Raw genomic sequence first — 26,097 nt, 5'->3', positions numbered from 1 at the left:
GACAGGAGTCAACTGGCTGTATTGTTAATAATTTACTGAAACAATATTTTAAGTTTTGCCTGGGCACAAGTTTAATTCTTCATGAAATGCACCAATGGCAAAGTCACCTTTAACATTGGTTTTGGTAAGTACAGCAGAACGCTCCTCCAAGGGGAAGGGAGAAAGGTTGCAAGAGGAAGTGTTTTATTGAACAGCCTAGTAGGAGATCCAGAATGCTCAAGCTTGGAATGTCAAGGCATTTTGTGAAGACAAGATTTTCAAGCAAACATTAAATGATATTGACATTAAGTCTAAAAGCCCCAACCAAGCAACAAACCAAACCAAAACAACAGAATTTAGATATTACAAAACAGCCCAGGTCCCAGCTCCCATCCAGGCTCTGACATGTTGAAGTCGACAGGCACACAACTGGAAAAAAAAAATAGGTTTGTTGTTGCTTAGTCCTCAGTCTTCCCTAGTCCAACACCGTCAATTTTGTCTGCAACCTTTTCTGCGTAAGAGTGCCTTCCTGGCACCCTGCAAGCATGGGCATGGCAATGCAGGCCAAACTAAGGAGGTCAGGAACTCCTGCTTTTCTCCTGTAAGCTAAAGGAGTTCTTCCTCACAGGTAGCTGCTGCCATGAAAGCAGTTTTGAATTGCACAAAGTTGAGCAACTCATCCAAAGCCACTAATTTGGTCATTCCTCGGCTGCAAAATCTAATCTTTATGAAATCAATAGAAGTGAAGACTAGAGCTTAAATTAGAAACCAAACCACAGATAACATCACTGGCCATTTTGCATTATTAAGGATGGTTAATATATTAAGGAACTCAATTTGCCAGTACTCCACTAACTAGAAAGGTAGCAAGCCACCTACCACATTTGCCTTGTTTTTCCACCTTATTGCTCACAGAGCTTATGATGCAGTAAGAGATTGCAGAGGTGGGGACTTGAATTTCAAGTCCAGAAGAAAATACACATTCAGACAAGAACTCACAGGTTGTAAACAATTTAGCTAGTTGGCTCATGAGGAAAAAGCTACACTATTGTAACTTACAGATACGCTACTAAACTTTGTTTTTACTTGGACTGCAAGACAACATGACCCAGCTCTTCTCAATAGACTCAACTTTTTAAAGAAACCCTCTGCATACTTTTATATTGGTGACTTGTAGGCAATTCCTGCTCAAGCTGAGTGAGAGACAGCTGCTGCCTTCAAGAGAAGTCTGCAGGGGAGAACACATTTAAAATATACATGTTTATATGTGACCAAGCCATGCAGAAAAAGTGCCTTCACCAGATGCAGCAAGTAGTCATACCAAGAAGTAGAGAAACTGTATTGTCAAACAGCAAAGTTTAAAGGTACTCAACAGCCTGACTGTCTATAAAACAAGAGATTACTTCAAAAAGCACCAGAGTTTGAAGATTTTTCTCGCCAAAAAAAAAAGAGAAACTTATTGCCAATATGGTAATACCTAGAAGCCATCCAGTTCAAGCAGGGGTTACCACTAGTCCCAAGCACAAATGAAACATACCTAGCCAGGATCTTGTTTTCAATAAGCCTTTGCAGAAGAGAAAAAGCATCTATAAAATTGTCTCCCCTCTTTCTGTTCTACCCCTTAGTAAGCAAGTGAGACTCAAGCTTCATTGCCCTTTTCAGTCCACAGTGAGTGCTCTCCCAGGACTGTGGCTCAGTCCACAAGAACAAGCCAAATATTCAGGAACCCAAACATACAAGAGACAAGCTGCAGAGCATCATTATCACATATCACAATTAGCTCATCATAGCACTCTGTAGAGCAATTCAAAAGTGTTCACTCTTATTCAAGTGGTAGACTGACACTTTAAAAGACTTCTCATTTATAGCAATATAATCCCACAGGGAAGGTCAACAAAGCAGACATACTTTGAAGAGTAGTGCCACTGAGTAAAGGGATGCATCCAGAACAGCAGTTCACTTCTGAAAGAGGGAAAAATTGTAATACTTAACTATCAATACACTTGACTGTTTCCTCAAGATACCTCCTAGAAATGTGTATAACCCTTAGACATCTGTGTAATAAAGGAGACAAAACACACTCCTTAACTCCATCAAATAACAGACACAAGTCCAGGCAATCCATGTTTCCAAATGGCTGAAAGATGTCAGGAAAGCTCCCTATGTGGCATGCAAGCTGGTAAGTTTTTTGACTAATACTCAGTATTTCATGGACCCAAAGCAGTTAAGGTCTCAAACTTTGGATATACACAGAAAATCCAATCAGCTGGTTAACCAGGAACACTGTAGCATCACCTTTTAGTAGTTCACCTTCACTAACAAGAACTTTGTTATTCTTTGCTTATCTAATCTCTGTGAGGTCAGTTTTTTGATGCCATGGTATAAAAACAATTGAAAACAATTCTGGATTGTCTTAAGTTTCACTTTTACAAAACAGTACATTTTTACCCCCTGGTAGCAGAGAAGCTTTCTTCTATTCTTATACTTTATAAAGCACTTTTTAAGGCTCCTTAATTTCAGTTCAGCTGAAATCATGTGGAACTGGCATGTCATTTATCAATGTTATTTTTCAATCTACAGTAAACTCCCAGAGCACACAGAGCCCAAGATAGAAATACTTTGTGAAGGTGCTAGCCAAGCAGACTGGATTTTCCCAGTACTGTCTACCACTGAGGCATTAATAACATTTGTTGCTTTTTGAAAGCCTGATAGCTCATAATAGCACTGGACTTCCACGAGCAGTCTGTTAAATACCTTCAAAGGAAGAAAAACGTTCGCGTAATTTGATAAAGCTTTTTTTGCAGGCCAGCTTCTAGGGTGCAAAGGAGAGTGCTTCTGCCATGAGACACAGCTGCCAGGGCAAGGCTGAAGACAGTACTCACACCTGAGCCACTGGGATCCCATTCCTGCTGCCGCCAATCACCTTTGACAGACAGCTGTCATGCCAGGACTTTATTCTCACGTTTAAGGTTTTTGCATAAGCCCTGAAGTAGCAGGTATGAAACAGGTATGATCAGACAAGACAAAGCTGTGAGCATTAGTCCAACCAGCTGATCAGATTATTGCACAGAAGAGTTACTTGGAAACTTAACTCATTAGCAACTCTCCGCCTGGGGTTTGAGAAGAACACAATTTAACAGTGCTCTTTTTTTTTTTTCCAGACTCCTAATTGAGGCTGTCACTGCAATTCTCAAAAAGCCTTCGGTCAGAAAGCAGCTTTCAACAAGCGGCAGTTTCCTGGCTTGCGGTCTACAGCAAGGCGGCCGAAGTCGCAGAGCGTTTGGCAGACACATTTGCAGTCGTGTCACACATCACAGCCAGCACACAGACAGCTCTGCGTGGGAAGCGTGAGGGTCAGCTAAAAGCAGATTAGCACTCTCACCGCCTCCAATTCACAAGCATTACAGCTGCACTGCAGATCAGGCAGTAAAGCCAGTAGCAGACAGTCAACCAAACCAATCAGTTAATGCCTCCAGACAGTTCAGGGGTTGCTGCTTCTTCGGAAAGTTTTAATTTGTGATTCTGTTTAAAAATATCTCTTAGCATTTTAAAGATCACAATCTTTCCTTCCTGTGGAAGGGACAAATTATGGTGCTCAACCAGTATTTTGCCCTCAAAATCCACAACATGAAGGCTCAGGAGCATGAAAAAAAAATGGCAATGGCACACACAAACTCACCTGCTTCTTGGACTGGGCCCTTGCAATCCTGAATCTCCGAGCAGAATAAAAAACAAAGTAGCCCATGGTTGCTGCTGTGACAATGAAAAACGACACCGAGATGAAGAAGATGGAGTATTGATTCATCCAAGGACTGTGCTTTTTCCCCACTTCGATAGCCATAGTGACTTTCAGGCCACTCTCGATCCGATGTAAGATCTCCATGCCTTTCAGGTTGCCAATCATAATTGCAACGATGCTTTCAGCACCTGCAAAGGAGAAGGGGAATCCATAGTCAGTTCCCAGGAGCTGTATAAAAGTTATTTCCTTAGATGTTCAAGTGCTAAAGAAGAGAATGGAAAGTTTCTAACTGGCATTTGCAGATTCAACAAGAGCTGATGGAATAAGTGTCATCTCCATGTGCTTGTTCAGCTGAAAGTTACGTCCAATTACCTATGAGCTGCACAAGTGACCCATATTCAGAATTTTTCTCCATAGTACTCCTCAGTCCCATATAGAAAACACATTGTCAATATTTTGGACTCAACACTTTGGCAACTTACATTTTAGCATTAAGTTAAACACAAATCCATTCAGAGAGAGGTCACTAAGGACTGCAGTATCTCCAGGAGCTTGAGGTGCCAGGTCCACAGCTGGTGGCTTAGGGACCTTCCTGTGATTGATGTGACTCCCTCCCTGCTCCACTGCTGCTTCTTAACACCTCTTTTCTAAATCTGACTGTACAGCTCAGGACTTCTCCAGACACTGAGCAATCAAGGCCACAGATCAGCCTTTGCTTCTGTGTTTTCAGAAGCAACTGAGAAATGCTTGAGTAGAATTTGGTTGTGAACTATAAATGCTGTTGTGGGGTTTCTAATGCAAATTCAGAGTGAAGCAAATATTGATGTGCACTCGGCTTTTAAACAGTCGGTGACAGATGGTAAAACTCCATCCAGATTTCAACAACAGATTTCATTTACTCATTTGAACATCATGACAAGCCATCAGCTAAAGGGGTTTATGGTAGGAAGAAATTTCAAGTAACTCTGGTCACCAGCTACAGACCAGAAAAATAGCTGATTTCATTTTGGTGAAAAGCAAGTACTTGAGGACACTTGATACTAAACTTTAGGCAGTCCCAATGCAACAGCAAGGCTCTTAAGTGGGGAAAAAAGATAAAAGGGAGAAAGATGAGTAACTTGTCCCTGGCCTACCTCTAAACTAAATACAAGAAAAATGGATTTGAAGACTAACTGGTCAGGAGTCTCACTGCATTAAACCATCAGCTGCACAACACTTGTAATAGATGTTCCATGGTGAAGGAATAAAGGCTGTTACATACATGGTACTCTTAGCTAACCACCTAGCTAAAAACTTTTTAATGAGGAGACCAATTTTTTTCCCTTCCTTGAAGAGAAACCTTATCCAACTTTCAGCTATCAAAAAAAACCCTAGAATTGGTGTTAAACCACAAAGGCTCTCATTTGAGAAAGTGCTTATTAGTTTTCCAGCTTGTTTATGTAATGCTTTTGATCCAAGATGGCTAAGCATGATGTCTAGCAACCCTCCTCACTGTGACTAAACTCATCTTTTATTCAGAAAGCTCCTTGTAATAACAAGTGCATCACACAGGGAAGAAATAAATAAAAAAAGACTGCAACTACTGTCCTCTATAATGAACTAGGGCTTATACATCGGTTATAAAACTAGCTGGGGTCAGGTGTTAGGAACAAGTAAAGAATTAAGCGTGAGTCAAGTCAGAAGCTGAGACTTTAATAAGCATAGAAGAAAGTGTGAAAGAACAGGCTGTGACAACATGAAAATAAAAAGCCTGCCAAAGAAAAAAAAATCAACTTGTTCTGCCGTTTTCCTCTTCGCTTCTGCATGTCTCACTAGTCAAAAATAGCTTGTGGTTATTTGCAATAAAAGATGTAGTGCATGGATTCCTGTTAATGAAATGTCACCATCAGCCCGCAAAACCACTTCAGTTACTAGGCTATCGGTTGTGAGCAAGTCTCAACCTTAAAGAATCTTCCATTTAAGTTTTAGGCTAATCAGTTTACCAGGATGTCAGTAGGGGATAGTTTTAAGTCTCTTCCTGACACTTTTTCCTCCAGAAATTTCTCCTGCCATTTCAGCTCTGCTTTAGCCAAACACATGCCAGTGGTCAGCTGGTGGCTCTGGAGCACCAAGGGCAGCAGTGAGTGTGGTCATCTCCATCAGCAAACCCCCACTGATACACATCATCATCCACCTTCAATATTTCATAATGCCATCTCTTAGGACCAACAAGTAAATTCTAAAGGCAAATACAATTGAGCTAAGCTGACACCACATGCAGTTAACAACATACCTTGTGCCAACAACAGGGGAAAGGAATCCAGAAGCTGCACCTAATTTCTGGTCATCAGTAGCACAGAAGTTCAGTCACTTCAGAAGCTCCTTTTGGCCTAAACAAGGCTCTGGCACCATCATGCAGGGCCTGTCTGGGAGCATCACCCCTTCTCCTGGCAGAAAACAAGGACTCCTTCACTTGCCAAGAGGAGATTCAGTGATGCCTGATTAGCCCAAAGCCAAGACAGAAGCCCAGAATCCACATTTAGGACTACTGCTGTGCTTCTGGAATACAACCAGCTAGGATCGCCTCCACCCAGCACTTCCTGAGCTGCGAGATGGGTCCTACCACAACAGGTCCTGAAACGTGTTCCATGGCTGGAAACCACCAACCTAGACAGAGACTCCTGGCAGTGCTCAGGCATCTCAATGGAAACAAGCTATTTGAGGGGACATCTGCAGAGGTGTCTCAAGCACAGTAGCTGCCCTAGACTGTCAGCTTTCCCCTGCCAAACTCCAGCAAAACAAGAAGGAGGTCAATTAGTTGCGAGTGGCAAAAACCTCACAGAAACCCAAGTTCCTCATCCAGGCATCAGCTTTAATGATTCAGATATAGCTTTCTGTAACAGTTTCTAAGGGACATTAGAAGGTGAGATTAAGCCACTGCCTGTTCAGGTAGTAATAGCCTCCTTGCTAAAGACCTGTTTAGTTAAACATTTCCTAGCCTCTCTCCCATCTCATGTGAAATTGGAGAGGGAAAGTTATTCAAGCCTGTAGACAAATACAACCTGCGTCTGTAGATTTGGAGTTCTGCAGTAGGTACCTCCCAAACTGTAAGGCAGCATGCTGGTCAAAATCTGAAGGATGCTGTTTTGCAGATAAGGGTTGGCACACACAGAGTGCAACAAGTTAAATGGTTTGTCATGGTGTGTTCAGGGTGAACAAAGCTGCAAGCAGATTCCCCCAGGAGATGGGGTTTTCAGACTTGCCTAGTTTTTTCCCTTCCTCCCCCATAAGTGAAGTAATGAGATGCCCGAGCACCTTAGAGGAACTACCTCCTTCCCATGCATATTAAAATTACAACTTCTGGAAAAACTATAAGTAGGTTTATCAGTTTCTCTGGGTGTTACAGTTGGGTTTTTTTTTTAAGGAAAAAGAGAACTAGTATTCCATAGATATTGATTATTAATATCCAGTAATGATCATTCCATTCCCACTTCTCTGTTGGGACATGTTGAAGCTGTCCACCCTTTCAGGCAGTTGTAGTACAGCTTCCACGTGGTCTGGAGTTCAAAGTGTCAAGGACATTCAGAGATCGAGTGCACTGGGTTTTGCAGCAATTGGAGGCTACATGACTGAAGGCTTTGTGCCCAGGCCCCCAAAACTCACTACTTTCAAAGCATTTCTGTTAGACAGAAGGGGAAAATAAAACTTTAGAAGGGAGCTACACTAGCACTCCAGGTGGAACAAATTCAGCAGAGACAACAGCCATAGCATGCAGACTTACAGGAAAGTTCTGCCCACTAGAGACTCTGCAATCACCACACTGAACTTGCTCATGGTCTTGACCTGAAGTCTGTGCTATTGGGGAGCATGGAAGACCCCTTCAGCCCTCCCAGAGCACAGATGCCAGCTATATGTGTAAAGGTAGCAGGCAGAGTTCCTGACCTGGGATCAAAGTTGAATGCTACTTTAACCATAACTAAAATGTATCCCTAGTGTCCTGCATCTTCCCTCGTGTCCTTGCAGTCAAGCCACTGACTGCATGAGAACATCAGAACTGCCTAAGCTTAACAACCACCCCTCCTGAGACAGCTTTGGTAAACAAATCTTCCCCTGAGGGGAGCAGGGTGTTGCTACAGCACTGTCTTTTCCAGGGCAAAATCCTGTCTCCTGGACATCCTGGTGCAAGCTCCTACAAGCTGAAACTGCTCCATGCAGGGCAGCCAGCCCAAGAGGCGGCTGCTCCTCCTCGGAGCTGCAACAAGTCAAGTCAAATGTTGCTGGTGCACATTCAGATCTTCGCCTTTTCCTCCAGATATTTAAAAAAAAAAAAAGCTTTGCCCCATGTTGATGTAGCTTTTGCATTGTGCATTCAATAAAACTGAAGCACAGCCTGGCAAGGGGAGGAAAGAGAACACCTCCTGTAATTTAAATCTCTGCTGTGTTAGCAAAACCCCCTCGAGTTGTGAAGGCCATATTTAAGTTCCCCAGTTAATTAACTGCCAGAAAACATGTTTAGTTTTAAGGAAACCTTTTTCAGCATTTGGATTTAAGGAATCTTTATTGTAATACCACACTTCTTGTTCACCACTTGAGTTTCATAACCAAGGAAATCAAACTGACTCAGACGGTTAATGACACCAGCTTCACAATTGCATGCTACTCTCTCGTGCAGCCCATTTTAAGGTCTAATACACTAGTACCTAACAAAAAAACATCATGTCCCTTCAAAATTTAAGCAAAAAATTCAGTTACAAGACTTGCCATCTCCGCATATTGCCCCCTCCTCTATCACTGACTTCAGTAGCCCACCTACTACCACAGAGAACATTAATTCCATCTAAGAGAAATAGTTAACATTTCTCTGTGCAATACTCTGAGGTGACACTGGCAAACAGGGCTCTTGTGAGGCCCTGGCAAAGCTTTTTGCAGTGAATAATTAACCTCCAGCTGTTTGACATGTTTGCATGTCACAGAAGCCAACTCAAGAACTCCAGCTTCAAGTCAGCTCCTCTATCCTCACTTAAAACTGTTTTCTGAGCTTGTTCAGGCATTGGAACGGTTTTGCAGTGTTTAATCGTTTCCAACCTAAACAATTCTATAATTCTATACCAAGCAAACAGCTTCAGTTAAGTCATGAAAGACCCTTTCATTTCAGTTTAAAGGTGTCAGCACAATCTGGAGCAAATTCTACAGATCTTTATTTTCTCACATTGCAAAAGCCAAACTCCTCTAATGTCTCTATCACCAGTTTACCAAGAACAAGCTGTGAAACAGCACAATATTTTCCCCTTTGGGAGCTACAACATAGTTTGGTGAAAACACTTGAGGAAGGCAATAGCTTTGTAGACATTTTTAATAAAGCCTGTCTAAAACGTGACAAGTAGCCTAGTTATTTCGGAACAAGTTAAAAGCTAGCATGCCTCACACAAGCTCCAACATTTCTGATTTCATACTTTTTTCCCCCCCTTAAGTTTTATGTTACCTTTAAGCAAGTGAAATTAAGCACCAAGAGTTTCGCCAGTATTATTTCACTTTATCTTGTGCCTTGTGCAACCAACACATCTGCCGTGGCACGGCCGCAGCTTCCCCTCCCTGGAAACCGGCACAGCTTGCGTAACACCTCACTGGGGTGTATCTGCACACAGTCCTTGGTCTTGATGCTATCAGCAATCCACTTCAATGATATTTTAACCTAATAGCCAACCAACACTAAGTTTTCCTTAGGACTCAACTGGGTGTTCAATATTGAAGAGAAACATGTCAAAAGTCACTGGAAAGGGAAGGAAACAGCACAGTAACTCCAGCTGAAAAGTGAAACATTCTCATGCCATGTGTAGAAGGGGTTTTCCGACAGGCTAGCCATGGCGGCTGGTTGGAAGTTGGTTCATGTTGCAGCAGCAGAGTGAGTCCAGATAAACTAATTTTATTTTTCTTAGCCAGTAGATCACCTTTGTTTGTTTGCTTTACAAAGAAATTAAACAGAAATTTGGTAGAAAACCAATGAACTGTTTTTCTCCGAACGCTTTAAGAGGACTGAGAAATGAAGAATGAAATTATTAGCAGACTAAAGGCTGCAGGTACCCTGGTACAGCAGAGTAAGCTCTACCAGAGAACTACTACAGGGTGAAGGATTATTTTTAAACAGTGATCTTGCAGAGAAGTGTTCAGAGAGAATGCAGTCACACAAACACTGTTCAAAGTACCACAGCAATAACCCAACACACGCTCTTTCTGCAGCTATAGAAAGCCCCAGGTGACCACCACACAAACCACACGCTCAGAAAAAGCAGAATGGAAGACGTTAGTCTTGATTTTGATGGCTTCGCATAGAAAAAGAAGAGCAAAAAGCAGGCTTCAGAGTCTGAATTCTCAAGGAAAAGATAGGCTCTCTTTAACCACAGCAGAATCACTATGCCAAGACTCTCTAGGGTGATTAAATACAAACCCTGGCCTTGGTCAGATAGTGGCTGGATTTTTGCATTTACCTACATGCTTGCAGCATAGATCAGCACTAGCCGTGCCTTCAGCCTTAGCCAGAGGAGTTAGTATTCACCTGGCATCCCTCCAACCCCCAACATCAAAGAGACATTAGGAGATCAAGCCAATTCTTCCACTTTAAGATGAAAGACACTGTCAGTTGACTCTCCAACAATCCCCTACCAAACTAGCACACCTGGCTTTTCAGTCATGTAAGGTATTTAATTTATGGTCTTCTTGGTTTAAAAAAAAAAAAAGACATTTTGAACGCTGTTTATATTGAAATAGTAAGAAACAGGGGATTTCTAGTGGTTATTGAACAGGCTGGTACAAGCTTACTGTTATCTGTTACAACATAAGGGAAAATAAACTAACAGTGTACACAGACCAAGTCGATATTATGGACATGATGTCATTCACCTGGGATGAAAGGCCAGCGCTGCACACAAAAGCCATTGTGTCACACACCACACCACGCTGGGGACACAAGGGCTGTACCTGGCCGCAGAGAAGTGCTGGGAAACCAGCCGCCCACATGCTAGCTCTGCTCTCATTGACGACGTTGATTAAAAAAGGAACGATTGCACAAGGCCAAGTCTAATCAGGAATACCGATCTGACCAAGCAGCACTTGTCCTCTGTCACAGACACTGTCAGAGGAACCGTCATCCTCGCACCTTGATTGCCTTGCGATAACTCCCCTGTGCAAGATGGGAGGGTGACTGAACTCGCAGTTCCAAGAGCAATTTAAGCCTGGAAAAGCTGACATGTAGGTAGAAGGCTTGTCCATCACCCTTCTGCTCTGCGTGCTCTCCACCCCAAACACTGCCTGGCACCAAGATAAAAGAATTGCTCACTTCCAGGTTACTTTAGTTATTTAAAGCAACAGCCTCTTATGACCCCAGCTTCTTGATTGAACTGTCTTCTTGCTCACACTATCACTTAAGCTTAATGAAATCTACTTTCAGCTTGCTTTACTTGGCAGCTGGTGCTATGCTTGATCTCTTCCTCCTTAACATACAAGTCTTTCAAACTACAGAGGCAAACAGGCAACAGCGAGACACTTGAAAATGTTGCAAAAATTGGCAGAAATACTCGGCAATAGGAAGCAATAGCCAGAGCTTTCAAAAGAAAGGGGTTTTGTTTGGTTGGGTTAAAAAAAAAGTGGAGGAAAAGGAACATTACAGAGAAATGTAAAGATGAGAGAGAGCCTTAGAAGATCCTCAGCATGGCAAAGACAGAAGAGAGGGAAGAAGAGAAACCCTCTATTCACCAGTGGTTGTGGTGCACAAAAGAAATACCTATTCCGGAGAACTCATGCCCACAGCAGTCTTTGCCTGGAAACACATACCACCGTATGTTCTTCCCCAATGCTTCATTTATTAATGGGACTACACTGCTTGGGAACTGCTACCCATGTTTGTCTAGGGGAACTTTTTGGTGAGCTTGGCCATCAGATCAGTCACCCAGCAGCGACTGCAGATAAGGAAGATTTCCACTGGCGGAAGGGTGAGGAAACTTTTACCAAACAGACTGAGTGTCTGAAGGAGCACATCAAGACCAAATGTCATTTTACACGTCACGAGTTTCCGTGAGTTCTCCAGGGAATACTGGATGTGGAAGCCAACCTACACTCTATTTAAAGTAGTGTTAAAAGTTATTATTTGTCAAGTGAATCCAACAAATACCAGCCTTTTTTTTCTTCCTCCCCCCACGCCCCACCTTCTGAGCCTTTAAGACTTAATGTAAATGCTGCCAGGCCCTAAATCTTAGGACATTTAAGAACATGAAATCATCCTTTAAAACAGCAGCCAAGACGGCACACCTATTAAGGGCACTAAAATGAATAAGGTACATAGGAGAGCTCTCCATGTGCTGTTTGGTCAGTGGCACTTACAGAAGAAAGGTATCATCTTTCAGTCCAGCAAACAGCATCTAAAACCCTCAGGAGAAATAGCAATCAACATTCCCCAATGAAAATTCTGCAGTGAATTTACTCAACAGCTTTCAGCAGCTTTGATTTATTAAAATCATTGCTCGTCCTCTTCAAATGAAATTGAGCTCACAGCCAATATCCCTTGCTCTCAATGTACTGGTAGCAGCAAAGTGCTCACCAGAAACAAGTACGTTTGAGAGAGCTATTGATAATGTAAGTCAGCACAGCGTGAGTCCAAAGGCATCTGTCTGCAGAAAGACGACAGGTCACATTTGAAACAGCGAGGAACAGTGCTGAGCCCAACCACTCTTTGCTCACTGGCACACTCGAGACTGAGGCAGACAAGCACCATCACTGTTTTAGGGCCATATGTCCCACATAAAAGCCTCTGATAACACAGCTGTCACTTAAGATTTTAATTCATCCTTTGACATTTCAGCAGCCCAGTAAACCCAAAGCGTAAGGGCACTTCACAGACCTGTTCCAGGCTATCTAAGGGTTGGTGCCTACCCTGCAGTTTTCCATGGCACAGAGGTACTTAAATTAGACCAAAATTAGCAAAGGCAGGGAACAGTAAGTGCCAGCAGCACTAATTAATCTGTCCGGCTTCTCAGTGCCACTCATTCTTGCTCACAGACCACTGTGCTGTAACCAACCCCAGCTCACTATCGCACCCACCATACCTGCAGGTGGGAGAGCAGGGTCAGCAGCTAGACCCCGTGTACCACACTCAGTTATCTGAACGTCACTAAAGCTGTGACATTACTTTCCTCTAAACCAGGCAGCCAGGAGAGCCGAATTCAGCACATAAAGGCAAACGTTGCAGTACACACACATCAAATAGCTTCTCTCAGATTCAAAGAGCTACGAACTCCAGGCACTACAGACTGCAAACACGACCCAGGCACAGTGGATTTGAGCTCCTTCTCAACAAGGAGCTGCCGGTAGGAAGGGCTAAATAACCTGCAGAGGCTCACCTGGCTGTGGCCAGAGAACATGGGGGAGCAAGTGTCATTAATGAGGCCTCACATCCTCATTCCTCACCTCAGATGTGCTCAGCACAAATCTCCACTCAGCACAAAGGAGAGGGGCACTATTTGTTTATACGACACTTACAAAGCATCAGCACAGCCTGCCTTGGGATTACTGTTCCATCTCAGTCTTTAACAGGAATAGGTTTACAGGTCACATCAGCCTCCTAATATCATGGCAAAGTTTTAGCTTGTTTCTAAACATCATGCCTCACATGAAGCTGGAGCAGAGCACAGTTACACACTTTAGCCATATGCTATTTCCTCTAAGGATATGGAGATTAGCCTTCACCTCAGTGAAATTCTGGCAGAACAAGTTAAGCAGCAGCACTACATATTTAACCTTTCCTTCCCCTTTCACCCATTGATGCAAGTTTACACTTGAACCAGGTCTTGTTAGCCCAAGACATGCTGATACTGTTTTAGCCAGAATTATTTACCCGTGTTCGCCCAGGATAAGCCCTCTGCAGATCAGGTGATGTGCTTTTCAAGGCCAGAGTTACACGACAAGAGAGAAACCAAAGAAAATTATCTTCTGACCTGCAAAAACCCTTCTTTACCAGCTGCAGGGAAATATTTAACATCAAAGAACACTTTCCATGGTTATCAACATACCCTGACACCAAAGGCACCTAACAGCCTGGTTCCATCTTGAGTCAAGGTCCACCTTTAAAACAAACCAACTTTTGTTGCGCACTTTTTCCCCCCACATGCTGCTGCTTTTCTCCAATCAAATGTCTTTTTCAGAAGGTCAATATAGATTAGGGAGAGGTGCAATTATAAGCACACAGAACTGTACTTTGAAACCCTGCTCAGCCTGCCACAGAGAGGTACCATCTTCTTCAAATGAGCACAATTAAAACTCAAGTTTGCTAATTGATAAGGTTTTGTGCATATGAAAGTACAAAGTAAATATTACTTTGGACTCGATCAAATCCTTGACATTCCATGTGCTAGAGAGGATTAGGTAGGATTCAATCATATCTGATTTAGCTATTTATTGCATTCCCTTGGTTTTATTGACAGAGTGGTTTGATTTTGTACTTTTTTTTTAAGTTGGCACACCAAAAAGTTTCCATGCATTGCACTGATATAAGCAATAAAGAATTCATCAGACTAAACATGATGATAAGAAATGAAGTTTCTGGAAGCAGGATGACCAGGACAAAAAAAATACTGCCAAGTACAGGCACATTTAGGTCTCTAAACAAGAAAGCTGCTTCAAAAGCCTGACAGCCCCAGAAAAAGGCACACTGTACTTTTAAATAAGCTTCTGTTAATAACTTCGTGCTCTGTTTCTACCAAAGTTCTGCGAAGAAAAGCATGTTGTGCCATGCATTTTACCAAAGCCCAGCCACAGGATCTCCCTTCTCTGCCAGGCAGGTGACAGCTCCCATGCCCGCAGCACCACGGGCAGGAGATGGGAAAGCCCTGAGGCTTTGCTTGCCCTTGCTCCAGCAAAGCCACCTCTCGCTACCTCAGCTTGGAGGAAGTGCTCAGCCTTGTCTGGTTTCACTGGCTGGCATATGATGGTCCAGTTAAAGCAGAAATGAAGCCAGTTAGGGAACTCGGATTATGAAGTCACCGTTAGCACAGCTACAGCCATTACAGCAACAGCCAGAGTTGTAGTTGCACAAAAACTGTTCTTTACTGGGCAGGGCTACTTTCACCACCGCCTCCAGAAGAGCAAAGGCTTCTTCCTTCACCACTGGAGGCCAGAAGAGGAGAGCCATCCCAAAGCACAGCTCAGCAAAGGGCAATATGACCAGCTCTTACCTCTTAAGATTGAGCTCAGCCTATGGCAATACACCTTGTCAGCATTAAACAAGGAATATCTTCCACTTGGCAAAACGAGGCTGATTACTTGTAGCTTGCTCCCTCTTGGCCGGGCTGTGTTGAAAGCCTGCAATGTTTGTCAAGTTTGAGTGGAGAGCGTTGGCTCTCAGCAGGGGCATATGGCATGGGTGGCCCAAACACAGCATGCCACCAAAGCCCTGTGAGCAGAAGGAAACACATCACTGTGGGAAGAGGTGAGAACAGGGACTCGCAGGCAACCAAGGCAACAGAAAAAGATAACTTAAGTCTAGAGAGGAAGAAAAGGGAGGGTGGAATGGGAGAGAAAGTTAGAGACTAAAACAGGGACAAGGAATAAAAGCAACATCAGCAAGAGGCTTAGCCCTGTAATTGTGCTGGGATATGGCAAGGAGAAGTCACGCAGATGAAATAAGTGGTTTGACAGAAGCTGTCTTGAAGGCCCCATCCTGCTTGTCTATAGTTCAGCTGGGAAATTTCAACATGCCCTCGAGCCCCTATCCCATCAGGCAGGATAATCAGGACAGCTAGAGCCACTCTGACATAAATCCCCCAGCAGAACGCTTAAGGATAGCATGGGAAGCAGGGAGCTCCTCTTGGAGCAGACCCTGCCGAGAGCAGATGGCTCATTTCAAGAGGCAGCTCCTAACAAGATTAAGATGCTGTAGGTCTCACAGCAGCCAAGATGGAGGAGGGGGGGGAAGAGCACCTTCAGCAGCAGGGTCATCAGCAACCTACCCCTGTCAGCAGCACCAAAGGAGCTCCTCTGGGAGCTGCAGGATTAGGCAGGCACACGGGGAACAGGGCTGAGGGCAAGGATGCTGCTGTCAGTTCAGCAGGAGGAACTTGCCCAGCAATAGCCCAAGCTAGATAGCATGTGCCAGCAGACAATTTGGTTACATAAGAAAGCTCTGCCTCAGAAAGGCCAGAGCCCATCCAGACTTTATGGTTTAAATTCTTAAAGCTGAGTACAGACAGTCATCCAGCTCATTAAGACTGCATTCAACAGACCTCCACAGGCAGCTACCGTTTCCTTGTCTCACCAGAACACTTACCCCCACCACTAACAGACAGAAACCCTCCACATCCCTCGTTAGAGGGCTGCTGCAAGGAAATAATCATTTTTTTAAACCATTTACTATTCATTTTCACTGTTGTATTTCTCTCCAGAAGACGTGGCTTCCCAAAGCAGTGTTGCTTGGGAGAACACCAACATCAATCCAGCAGCCGAGGGCTGGACAGAGCCAGCACAGCCAGCCCACCCTGCCCCACCACAGACAGGCACCTGCTCCTGCTGTCACCAGAAAGCAGTTGCACAGCTCTGAGCCCAGGGCCGTTTCTCAGGAAACACTGAAATACAGCCAAATCTCATTCTTCACTTCAAAGATGGGCAGTTTGGAAAACAAACAAAATCACCACACAACAAAACACACTGCTGGCAAGTAGGAGGCTTTCTATAGTAAGAGAAGCTCTGTTGTCAGCCTCTACAAAATGGAAATAACCTTCACAGGGCTTTAGCCACTTGCATTGGAAGTGGCATTTTGCTGGTGAAAAAATCACCAACGGAAGAGCAAACCAGTCTCAAAATCTGCCTCTTTCTGAACCACTTAGTGTGCAGGACGTGGGGTGAAAAACTGCATCCGAGTGGGGAAACCCAGCCTATTTCAAGGCCCAGACTTTACAAGCTTTAAAAACCCCAGCATCCATCAGCTCTGGGCAGCTACCGGTCATGCTAGAAACCCAAACAAACTGGAGACGCTGTTCCCAGCCTCACCCCGCACACACCCACGCCCGGTGCCCAGCCCACCCGGGCCAGAAAGCTCAGGTGGCCGCCTGCTCGCCCTCAGCCCACAATAGCACCCTCAGCTATCAGACATTGTTACTCATTAATCAGAGAAAATTCAACAACAGCAGCGCCTTGAACAGCACCAGCTAGTCCGGGCAGAAACTATTCCGGTGCAGGAGAGCCAGGAAAAAATTCCAATCTTTTAACGTGCATCAAAGCCGGGTCTGTTCGGCGAGGGCTGAATCACCCACCTGGGGGTGCACCCGAGACGTGCCCTGTTCTCGCACCCCGCAGAGGAGCGGGCAGGGGCAGCTCCCAGCGCAGGGACCCTTCCCTTGCCAAGGCTCCCCCCTCCCGGCTGCCGGGCCCCGCGGCCGCTCACCGTGGTGGGACATGGGCAGCACCTCGTTGCCGGTGCCGCGGTAGTTGTAGATGACGGCGGCGGCGGCGCCGCGCTCCGCGGCCAGGCGGATCTTGTCGGCGAAGGAGCAGCCGCCGCCGCGCTGGATGAGGGCGAGCCAGCCCCGGGAGCCGCCGCCGGGCGGGGGGGCCCCGCTGAAGTTGGTGCGGGCGCTGCAAGCGTTGAAGGAGTCGCGGTCGTCGGGCAGCACCAGCACCCCCGAGGCCGCTTGCAGCGGCGAGTCCTGCCCGTACAGGCCGCTCTCGCTCGCCTCCCAGCCGCTCTGGTTCTGGTCGCCGCCGCCCTCCCACGACACGTTCAGCCAGGCGGTCACCACCGCCGCCGCCGCTGCCCCGGGGGGACCCTGCAACGGGGCGGCGCAGAGCAACGCGATCAGCGCCAGCAGCGCAAACCCCGACGACATCCCGGCACGTTCCGCCTCCGCCCCCGCCGCCGCCTAAAATCGCCGCGGCCCCCCCGCTGCACCGCCCCCGGGGGAGGAGCGGGCCCGGCCCCGCCGCCGCACGGCCCCACCCCGCCCGCCGCGGGAAACCCGCGGGGAGTTCCCGGCGCCGCCGCAGCCGGTACCGGAGCGGGGACCCCGAGCGCTGCAGGCACGGCCGGATCCCCCTCGCCAGATCTCCCCGCAGGGCAGTGGGTCACCACCCCAGGTTGCTTCCCAGTCGGTCGCCCACTCGGATCACCTCTCAGAAGTGAAGGTTCCTCCTGACATCGCCTCTCAGGGGCGATGGGTGACACTCCAGATCGCTCCCAGGAAGGGTGGCTTGCCTCTCTCCATCACCTCCCGGCACAGTGGGTGACCCTTCTCCAGACTGCCCTCCCGAAGCCTGCCCCAGTCCCAGCCGGCAGAGCACCAGAGGTCCCAGTGTGTCTGGGGGATCCCCTGAAGAGGCTGACCTCTTGAAGCAGCTGACCCCATAGCAGCCCTGAAACACAGCAGCCCCAAAGCACAGCAGCACCAGCACCCGCTGCCCAGCCGTGACCCAGCCTGCTTTGCACCGTTGAGTTAATATTTGCTGAACACTCCGCAACACGCAGTATCAGTCCTGCCTGAAATTGGTTTATAGAGTACCAGGTTAGCTGTGTTAACTCACTGGCCATTTTTCTCCATGTCATTAGACATACACTATAAACCTGCCACTTGAACCAAAGCTACCTTTTCCTATTTATGTATTAGTTATGTTTGTATAGTTACTTATTATTTTATCTATGTAACTTGCAATGAGAATTTGCATTTCTTCAGGGCATTACTTTTGGCATTACTGCCATTGCTTTTTGGGCATCCAGTTCACATTCAAAAGCCCATTCTGCTGGCGCATACACATTTTTGCTAGGTTGTCCCACATCAAGCAGTGTGGTCAGAGTGCTTGCGGAATCACTACATATGAGCATGTAAAGCCCCACCGGGGAATTTGAGGCAAGAAAGGAAAATGAAAGGAGAAACAAGAACATTTTGATCTCCTCTTCACTCTTCGCACGGAGGAGCCCCCCTGCTCCTATCAGCTGCTCTGCGGGAATTGCCCCCACCACCAGGAGCCTCTCAAACACATTCCCAAATGGCCACATGTCACTGTGCACAGGCCAGGTCTCTGGATAGGAGTTTATCATTCAGAAAGGGTTAGTCCTGTTCAGTGATTACATGGCACAAGATCAGCTGCTGCCTATGCAATCACCAGCAAAATTAGTGTAAACACAGAGTTAAACCCTTTCTGATACGAGCTGGTACCATGTAGTTTTTAATGCAGGGTTCTGGCTGATTCTGAATCCACGTGGCTGACAACTGATAACTCAGTGTCGATCTATTCTGCACGTTCTCCTTCACTTGCACCTGTGCTAAATGCTGGACACTGAGCATTACACAGTGAAACCCAGACTGGGTTTGAATGACTACCCGGGGCAGGAGCTTCAAAATCAACCCTTTCCACTGGCATCACCCCTGCCAGCATCTGCAGGCTTTTGTAGCTCAGGAGCACAGTGAGATCAGTGTTCAGCTCTGCTGCTGAAATAGCAGCGTGCAGAGCAGGTGATGAAGAGCAGATGAAGCAATTTGCTAAAGATCAATATTACTAAGTATGCAAAGCTTACTAAGCAAATCCTTTTGTCCGAACCTAAATAAACCTCTCATTTTCTCTTTGCACATTTAAGCAGACAACTTATTTCAACAGTAACATCTCTAGCTATAATAAGTACATCTCTTAGCAATAAGAGAGACATCATTTTGTTTCGAAACCTGTTCATGTAGGTGCAGAGAACAACTTAACAAACACTCTGAAAATATAACCAAGCTTTATGCAATGCACAGCAGCCAAACCACCAAGCTTCAAATGCCTTCAGAGCTTTAAGGATGTTTAGCTCTGGCGTTTTCACTGAGACAATATTGGACCAAAGGCAAAGATTGGAATCTCCTCGGGCTACAAAACTTCCTATAATTCTGGGAATTTTGACCATAAGGCTTAGCCACAATATCTTACACTTCCCACATTATAGCTTGTGACATGTAGTACAACATATTAACAAGTAGAGCAACTTCTACTGCATTTGTTTGTGAGAGCTTTCTAAAAGCTTCTGAAATCAAAAGCACTGTAGCCCATGAGGCCTACAGATGTGAGAATGATTGGGTAAGCAGCAGGAATGGGCTCCCACAAAATCAGAAACAGAATTCCATCTAAAATACTTACAGCATGAAGGCATTTCTGGCACAGCTCTGATATTTTTAACCTTAAAAGACTTTTATTCTTTAAAAACGTGTGCTGTATAATTTTGCTTTTCATTTCCCCCCCGTAGCAACTGGTGGAGACTCTCAGAAGTTCAGAAAGTAGGGCATGACTTTCAGATAAACAAAGTGAAATCCTGGGAACGCTGTCACTGCCTTCTCCAGGGATGTACCCTATCATTATCTGGAGCTTTATCTTATTTGAGTAAATATTTAATATTTTTTTCAAGGTTAAAAAAAAAAAAGGCATATGCTAAACATTGCTTTTTAATGCTAAGCCAGATCACTCAGGGCATCTTGCTGATGAAAGACCTGTATGTTCACGTCCTTCAAAACTGCGTTTGTTTCTTATTCAAGTACGCAGCTCTGGATCTCTGGCTTTGGAGGCAAGCTCACAAGGACACAAGAAATCTCGATGAGGGCAAAGCACAACAGGAGCTGGCACTGAACCATTCAAGCGCTGAGCCTGGATCTGAACCGTGTCTTTGGGCCTTCTCCAGTGAACAATGAAGTGGAAAGGAGAAGCACATAAAAATGGAAAAAGCAATCAAAAGGAGTGCCATAAAATGAAGCCCAGGACTGAATGTCATGGGACAAAAAAAAAATCCATGAATAAACACTACCCTGAATCACAAGTTAAAGACAAGAGATGTTAAGACATCAGATGTTACATTTTTTTATCCCAAACCAGCTTGTGTCCTGACCAGCAGTGGAAGGGGTTTGAGCAGGCAACTTGCTCCAGAGTAGACGACGGTGTGGGCTACAGCATCCCAAGCTTTTAAGCCAGCTGAACACAAAAATAAGGCACGAGAATGGAGCTTGTGGTCCTTTGCTGCTTTATGAAGAAGACAGGCACAGGCTGGAGAAGGCGCAGAGGCTGGAAACCTCCCACCTCCTGCCCTTGGGGCTTAGAAGCTTCGAGGAGAAGCTGAGGTGATCCTTGTGAGTAGATGGAGAGACACATGGAGATTGCTAGTTCCAGCTAAGTGTCACTATAGATCTAGGAGCTTGTTTAGCTCTAACATAACTTGGGAACTCCAAGCTAAAACTTTCTGTTCACTGGATGTGGGAAAGAAAAATGTCCCGTGTGCTGGCACAAGACATTTTCCATTAGCCAGCCAGATGTGTGCAAGAGCCCCCGGTGCCAGGGAAGCAAACATTGTTTCTGTGTATTTCTGGCACACTGGGACCAATTGTTGTGACAGCGCTACATGTGCTCTCTACTACCCCAGAGAATATGGGTAAAACTCTGTCAGCAGAGGCAGAGGGTACAAAAGGAATGGATGCTCATACAAAAGCTCGTGTGCACTCTTCTTCCCATCAAAGACACTTGCAATTTCATGAAATTATGTTTTCCATCTTTCATTTCAAACGAAGTTGGTTGATAAATACAAATAAGCAATATCCAGGAGATGCAAGCAAATGAAAGTAAAGATAAAAGCATTACCCATGTGTGACTACAAGGAGCCTTGAGCAAAAAGAGCATCTACAGTTCCTCTGGAAAACTAAACCAACAAAACATACAAGAAAGACCTAAACTTGCTGGGCAACACATACTTTTGCTCTGGTTTGGTTTCGCATGGAGCTGAAGCATGATGCTACTCAGGCCTGTTGATTCAGTGGTGGTCTTTATTCAGTGACACTGGAGTTTCCGAGCAGGAGACATGAATCAATGGTTTCCATCCCCTGCAGTGTGTTGGGCAATCTCCATCCAGCCTGGGGACCGAGATTTTCCATATAACGCGTGTAACGCAGTTGACCAACTGAGGAGCATCAGGTGACTGTAAGTCTGAACACATCCTCAAGAGCAGAACATGTTGACACTTGGTCCTTTGAGGAAGAAATGACTTCAAGTAAACATGTTTGCCCTTTCTGGGTTTGTTTGTGCATATGCACAAACTCTGGGACCACAGACTGCAGCTACCCACAGAACTTGGTAGCACAACCCTGAGCTTTTTCATCCGAGTGTGCCTGTTTTCAGTTCTGACTTTGTCTCCAGCAGATGTGCCCAGTTCTCGGTGAAAAGCCCTCTATGTCCAACAGGGAAAGCTTAGCAGTGACTTCAGCTGGTCCTGAGAACCTTGTTTGCAGAACTGCAAGCCAAAGGCAGGAATGCTCTGAATAGGGGCTTTTAAGATAACAGCTCAGCTTTTGCAGTATAATTAGGACAACGGCATAATTTGGATGTACGTTGTGACAAACTTCAGCAACCCCAGGAATGCCAGTGGGAACTTTGCCAACAGCCTCCACATGCCAAAGAGTTGCCAGGCTCTCCAGTTCCTTCCTCCCACCCCCAGGAGCTGCTGACAAGCTGCAGGAGGCACCTGCCACCCCAGCAGAGACAGCCCAGAGAGGGCCGGCAGGAGGAAACACACGCTAGAGCAACACACCCAAACGCAACAACCAGGAGGTAGAAAATCCTCTCAGGGAAGGTGCATGAGGTTTAGGGTTTCAGTGCTTGGACCCAGCTGGCAGATGCAAGGGTTACAGGGTCACCCCAGCTCCCCCAGGGCCACCCAGCTCCAGGCAGAGTCACGGCTCACGGCCAGGAGTGGTCAGCACTCGCTCCCTTTCTGAGAGGGCTGTGGGACTGTCTAAACCAAAGATCAGCTCTAGACTAAACGATTTGGTTTAGGACATACTTTTTTGCTGAGTTTTGTTTTTGGCATGAGACTTCAAAGCACGACAGGCATGAACTGTGAAGTCAGGAGCTAGAGGTGATGTCCCTTCCCACCCGAGAGTTTTTTGACATCAACAGCTGGTTAGAGAACAGAACCCCCCACCAGATCCTGCAGGTCCCTCAGGAGAGGCAGAAAACTGATGCTCAGCAACCACAGGCTATCTGGCCAGCTCCTGACTGCCCCTGCCCAGGGACAGGCCCACCAGCGAGAGTTGGGGTTGTTAGTTCAAGTCGGGTTTATTAGTTTGAGGAACAAGGAAACAAGACGACTCTTCAGCTTGTGGTGGGAACAGAGGTGAAACCACAGGGATGGGAAGGGAAAAAAGAGTAAAACATTACCCACATGGAGTCAGAGGGGGTGTAGGGACACAGGGGACAGGTTTTTAGGACAAAAGTCTCACTTTGTTAGGTTTTTTTTTTCTCACAAAACAATTTATTTCAAGCAGCCTCTGTCCTGCTTCTACACGTGTGCTGCTCTGGTCAGGGCCAGCAATCGGCTCTGCTTTTTCTGCTTTCCACATTGCACGCCAGCACAGCCCAAAGCTCGGGGATCTTCCAGAAAGGGAGAAAATGGGTTTGAGCGTTCTCAGGTAATAAAAGGAACCAAATCCAGCTCTTCCCCACTGTGAGGCAGTGCACTGAGCTCCTGCAAGAAGAGGTCTCCAGTACAGCCCCTGTGCTTCACCAGGAGGGACCGTCCCAAAACACAGCAAGGGTCAGTGCATGAAATGCTTAACTCCAGCTAGGTTCCAAGCTCTGAGTCTCATCCTGAGCCTCAGTAATGCCCCAAACCACAGGAGCGTTCGAGGAGATGAGAATCGAAACTCACTCTGTCTTCAGCATTTTCCTCTTAGCTATTTAGGCTCAGCTCCTTGCTCAGGCAGGTCGCAGTTTGCCTCACTGCCTTTCTTCGATCCTTCTGAGGTGTTTCACAGCAGTGCTGGTGTAAAGAGGTACCAGGAGCTGATCCTCAGCCAGCACACTCCGCAACGTCCCATAGGACTCATTGCACTCATACCTGCAGGTGGTCGTTCTTTTTCTCTTCAGTTTTTGTATTGGAACAACTAACACAACTTTAACTGCAATGGCATGACTGATAAGAGCAGTTGCACTGATAAGTGACTGAGGAAAGCTCTACGTGTTCTAGAATATATTACATCCTTGTAATTAGAAGCCAGACTGATTGACTCGATTAGATGCAAGTATTTATTTTGTTCTGTGTTTCTAGCAGGTTAAACAGAGGATGCCACCTTTCTCTTTTTAGAGGAAATGGTTAGCCAGCACGTTGGCTTCTTCTACTGGTTCTGGCAGTTAAAGTTCTGCAAAGCCTGTCCCAAGCTTTGCTGGCTGAGGAAGCTCATGAGAGAGTCACACTGTGGTCCCACGGGCAAACCTTCTGCTGGTTTTCAACAGAAGCACCATCTAGTCTCCCTTAACATGTTCACCACCACGGTTATGGATGAACAAATGGGTCACAGTATGTAGTCACCTGTAACAAACCCAGTGCTCATCAGGTGGGTGGATGATGGTAGAGTGGTGGATGTGGTCTACCTTGACTTCAGTAAAGCCTTTGACACAGTCTCCCACAGCATCCTCACAGCTAAGTTGAGGAGGTGTGGTCTAGACAATAGAGTAGTGAGGTGGGTTGCAAACTGGCTTAAGGAGAGAAGCCAGAGAGTGGTAGTCAATGGTGCGGAGTCTAGTTGGAGGCCAGTATCTAGTGGAGTGCCTCAGGGGGCAGTACTGGGGCCAATATTATTCAATATATTCATTAACGATTTAGACGAGGGAATTGAGTGTACTATCAGCAAGTTTGCTGATGACACTAAGCTGGGAGGAGTGGCTGACACGCCAGAAGGCTGTGCTGCCAACCAGAGACCTGGACAGGCTGGAGAGTTGGGGGGGAATAACCTGATGAAATTTAACAAGGGAAAGTGTAGAGTCCTGCATCTGGGCAGGAACAACCCCAGGTTCCAGTATAGGTTGGGAAATTACATATTAGAGAGCAGTGTAGGGGAAAGGGACCTGGGGGTCCTGGTGGACAACAGGATGACCATGAGCCAGCACTGTGCCCTTGTGGCCAGGAAGGCCAGTGGCATCCTGGGATGTTCTAGAAGCGGGGTGGTTAGTAGATCGAGAGAGGTCCTCCTTCCCCTCTACTCCACCCTGGTGAGACCACATCTGGAATATTGTGTCCAGTTCTGGGCCCCTCAGTTCAAGAAGGACAGGGAACTGCTGGAGAGGGTCCAGTGTAGGGCAACAAAGATGATTAAGGGAGTGGAGCACCTCCCTTATGAAGAAAGGCTGAGGGAGCTGGGTCTCTTTAGTTTGGAGAAGAGGGGTGACCTGATTAATGTTTATAAATATATAAAGGGTGAGTGCCACGAGGATGGAGCCAGGCTCTTCTTGGTGGCAAACAATGATAGGCCAAGGGGTAATGGGATCAAGCTGGAACACAAGAGGTTCCACTTAAATTTGAGAAGAAACTTCTTCTCAGTGAGGGTGACAGACACTGGCCCAGGCTGCCCAGGGGGGTTGTGGAGTCTCCTTCTCTGGAGACATTCAAAACCCGCCTGGACATGTTCCTGTGCGACCTCACTTAGGCGTTCCTGCTCCAGCAGGGGGATTGGACTAGATGATCTTTTGAGGTCCCTTCCAATCCCAAACATACTGTGATACTGTGATATTGATTTCCTTCCTTGGAGGCTAAAGAAACAGTACTAAGTGCCAGGGTGGTGAGGTGCTGAGCTCTGCTGGCTCTGTGTTGTGGGGGCTCTGGAAAATCCGGCAGCTCTGTGAAGGTGATCACAGCTCACAGGGATTTTTATGGTTGCTCAGGAGCCTTTCTGGAAGGAAAAAGCTGTCTGCTCTGGAGATTGGACAGTCCAGCCCTGAGCAGGGCAGCTGGAGACAGCTGCCAGGGGCTGTGTCCAGTCGCGTTTTGAGTATCTCCAAGGATGGACACTGCACAACCTCTCTGGGCAACCTGCCACACTGTTCAACCACCCATCACAGTTAAGGACATTTTTCTTATGTAATTCCTTGTTTGCACCTTTTGCCTCCATTTCTTTCACTGAGCACCCCTGAGAGAAATCTGGCTCCATCATATTTACCCTCCCTGGTCCCACCAGGAATTTGTACACATGGATGGGAAGCCCTGAAGCCTTCTCCAGAAGGACCTGTCCCAGCTCTCCCAGGCTCTCCTTGCAGCAATGGCTCCTGCTGGCGAAGTGCTTCACCCTCCCTGTGTCTGCACCTCCCACCGCAGCAAAGACATGAAGCCACCTAACAATTTTCTCAGACCATAAATGGAGGAATTTAGTTTACGCTATGAGAACATTGACTTCAGAGAGGTATCTGGCCCTCTGTTAGCAGAGCCACTTACTTCACAAGGAATAAATGAAAGGGGAAGTTCATGGCATCTGCTCTTCATGGACATTCTTGGAAGTTCATTTGTTTTCACGTGGAGGTCCCATACGGCTTTTTCTATAGTATACAGAGGAGATGACTCAAAGTACGCTGTCAAACAGAAATTATTCTGAAGG

The 26,097-nt window shown here is 46.1% G+C and overlaps 1 protein-coding gene across 1 annotated transcript in view; it reads right to left on the bottom strand.

The window, feature by feature from the left end:
- Positions 1 to 17,562, bottom strand: part of RNF128 (ring finger protein 128) — a gene marked incomplete at both ends in the record, with an annotated part of 31,036 nt that extends 13,474 nt beyond the window's left edge. The window contains 2 exons of the mRNA XM_080352734.1: positions 3,659 to 3,906; positions 17,121 to 17,562. Of these exons, the coding sequence (XP_080208860.1) occupies positions 3,659 to 3,906; positions 17,121 to 17,562 (690 nt within the window). The remainder of the gene's footprint in view (positions 1 to 3,658; positions 3,907 to 17,120) is intronic.
- Positions 17,563 to 26,097: the final 8,535 nt, after the last annotated feature.

Source organism: Nesoenas mayeri (genome assembly GCF_963082525.1).
Source record: "Nesoenas mayeri genome assembly, chromosome: 13".
Taxonomy (NCBI): Eukaryota; Metazoa; Chordata; class Aves; order Columbiformes; family Columbidae; genus Nesoenas; species Nesoenas mayeri.
The sequence above is the reverse complement of the archived record's forward strand: the minus strand, read 5'-3'. Positions and strand labels throughout refer to the sequence as shown.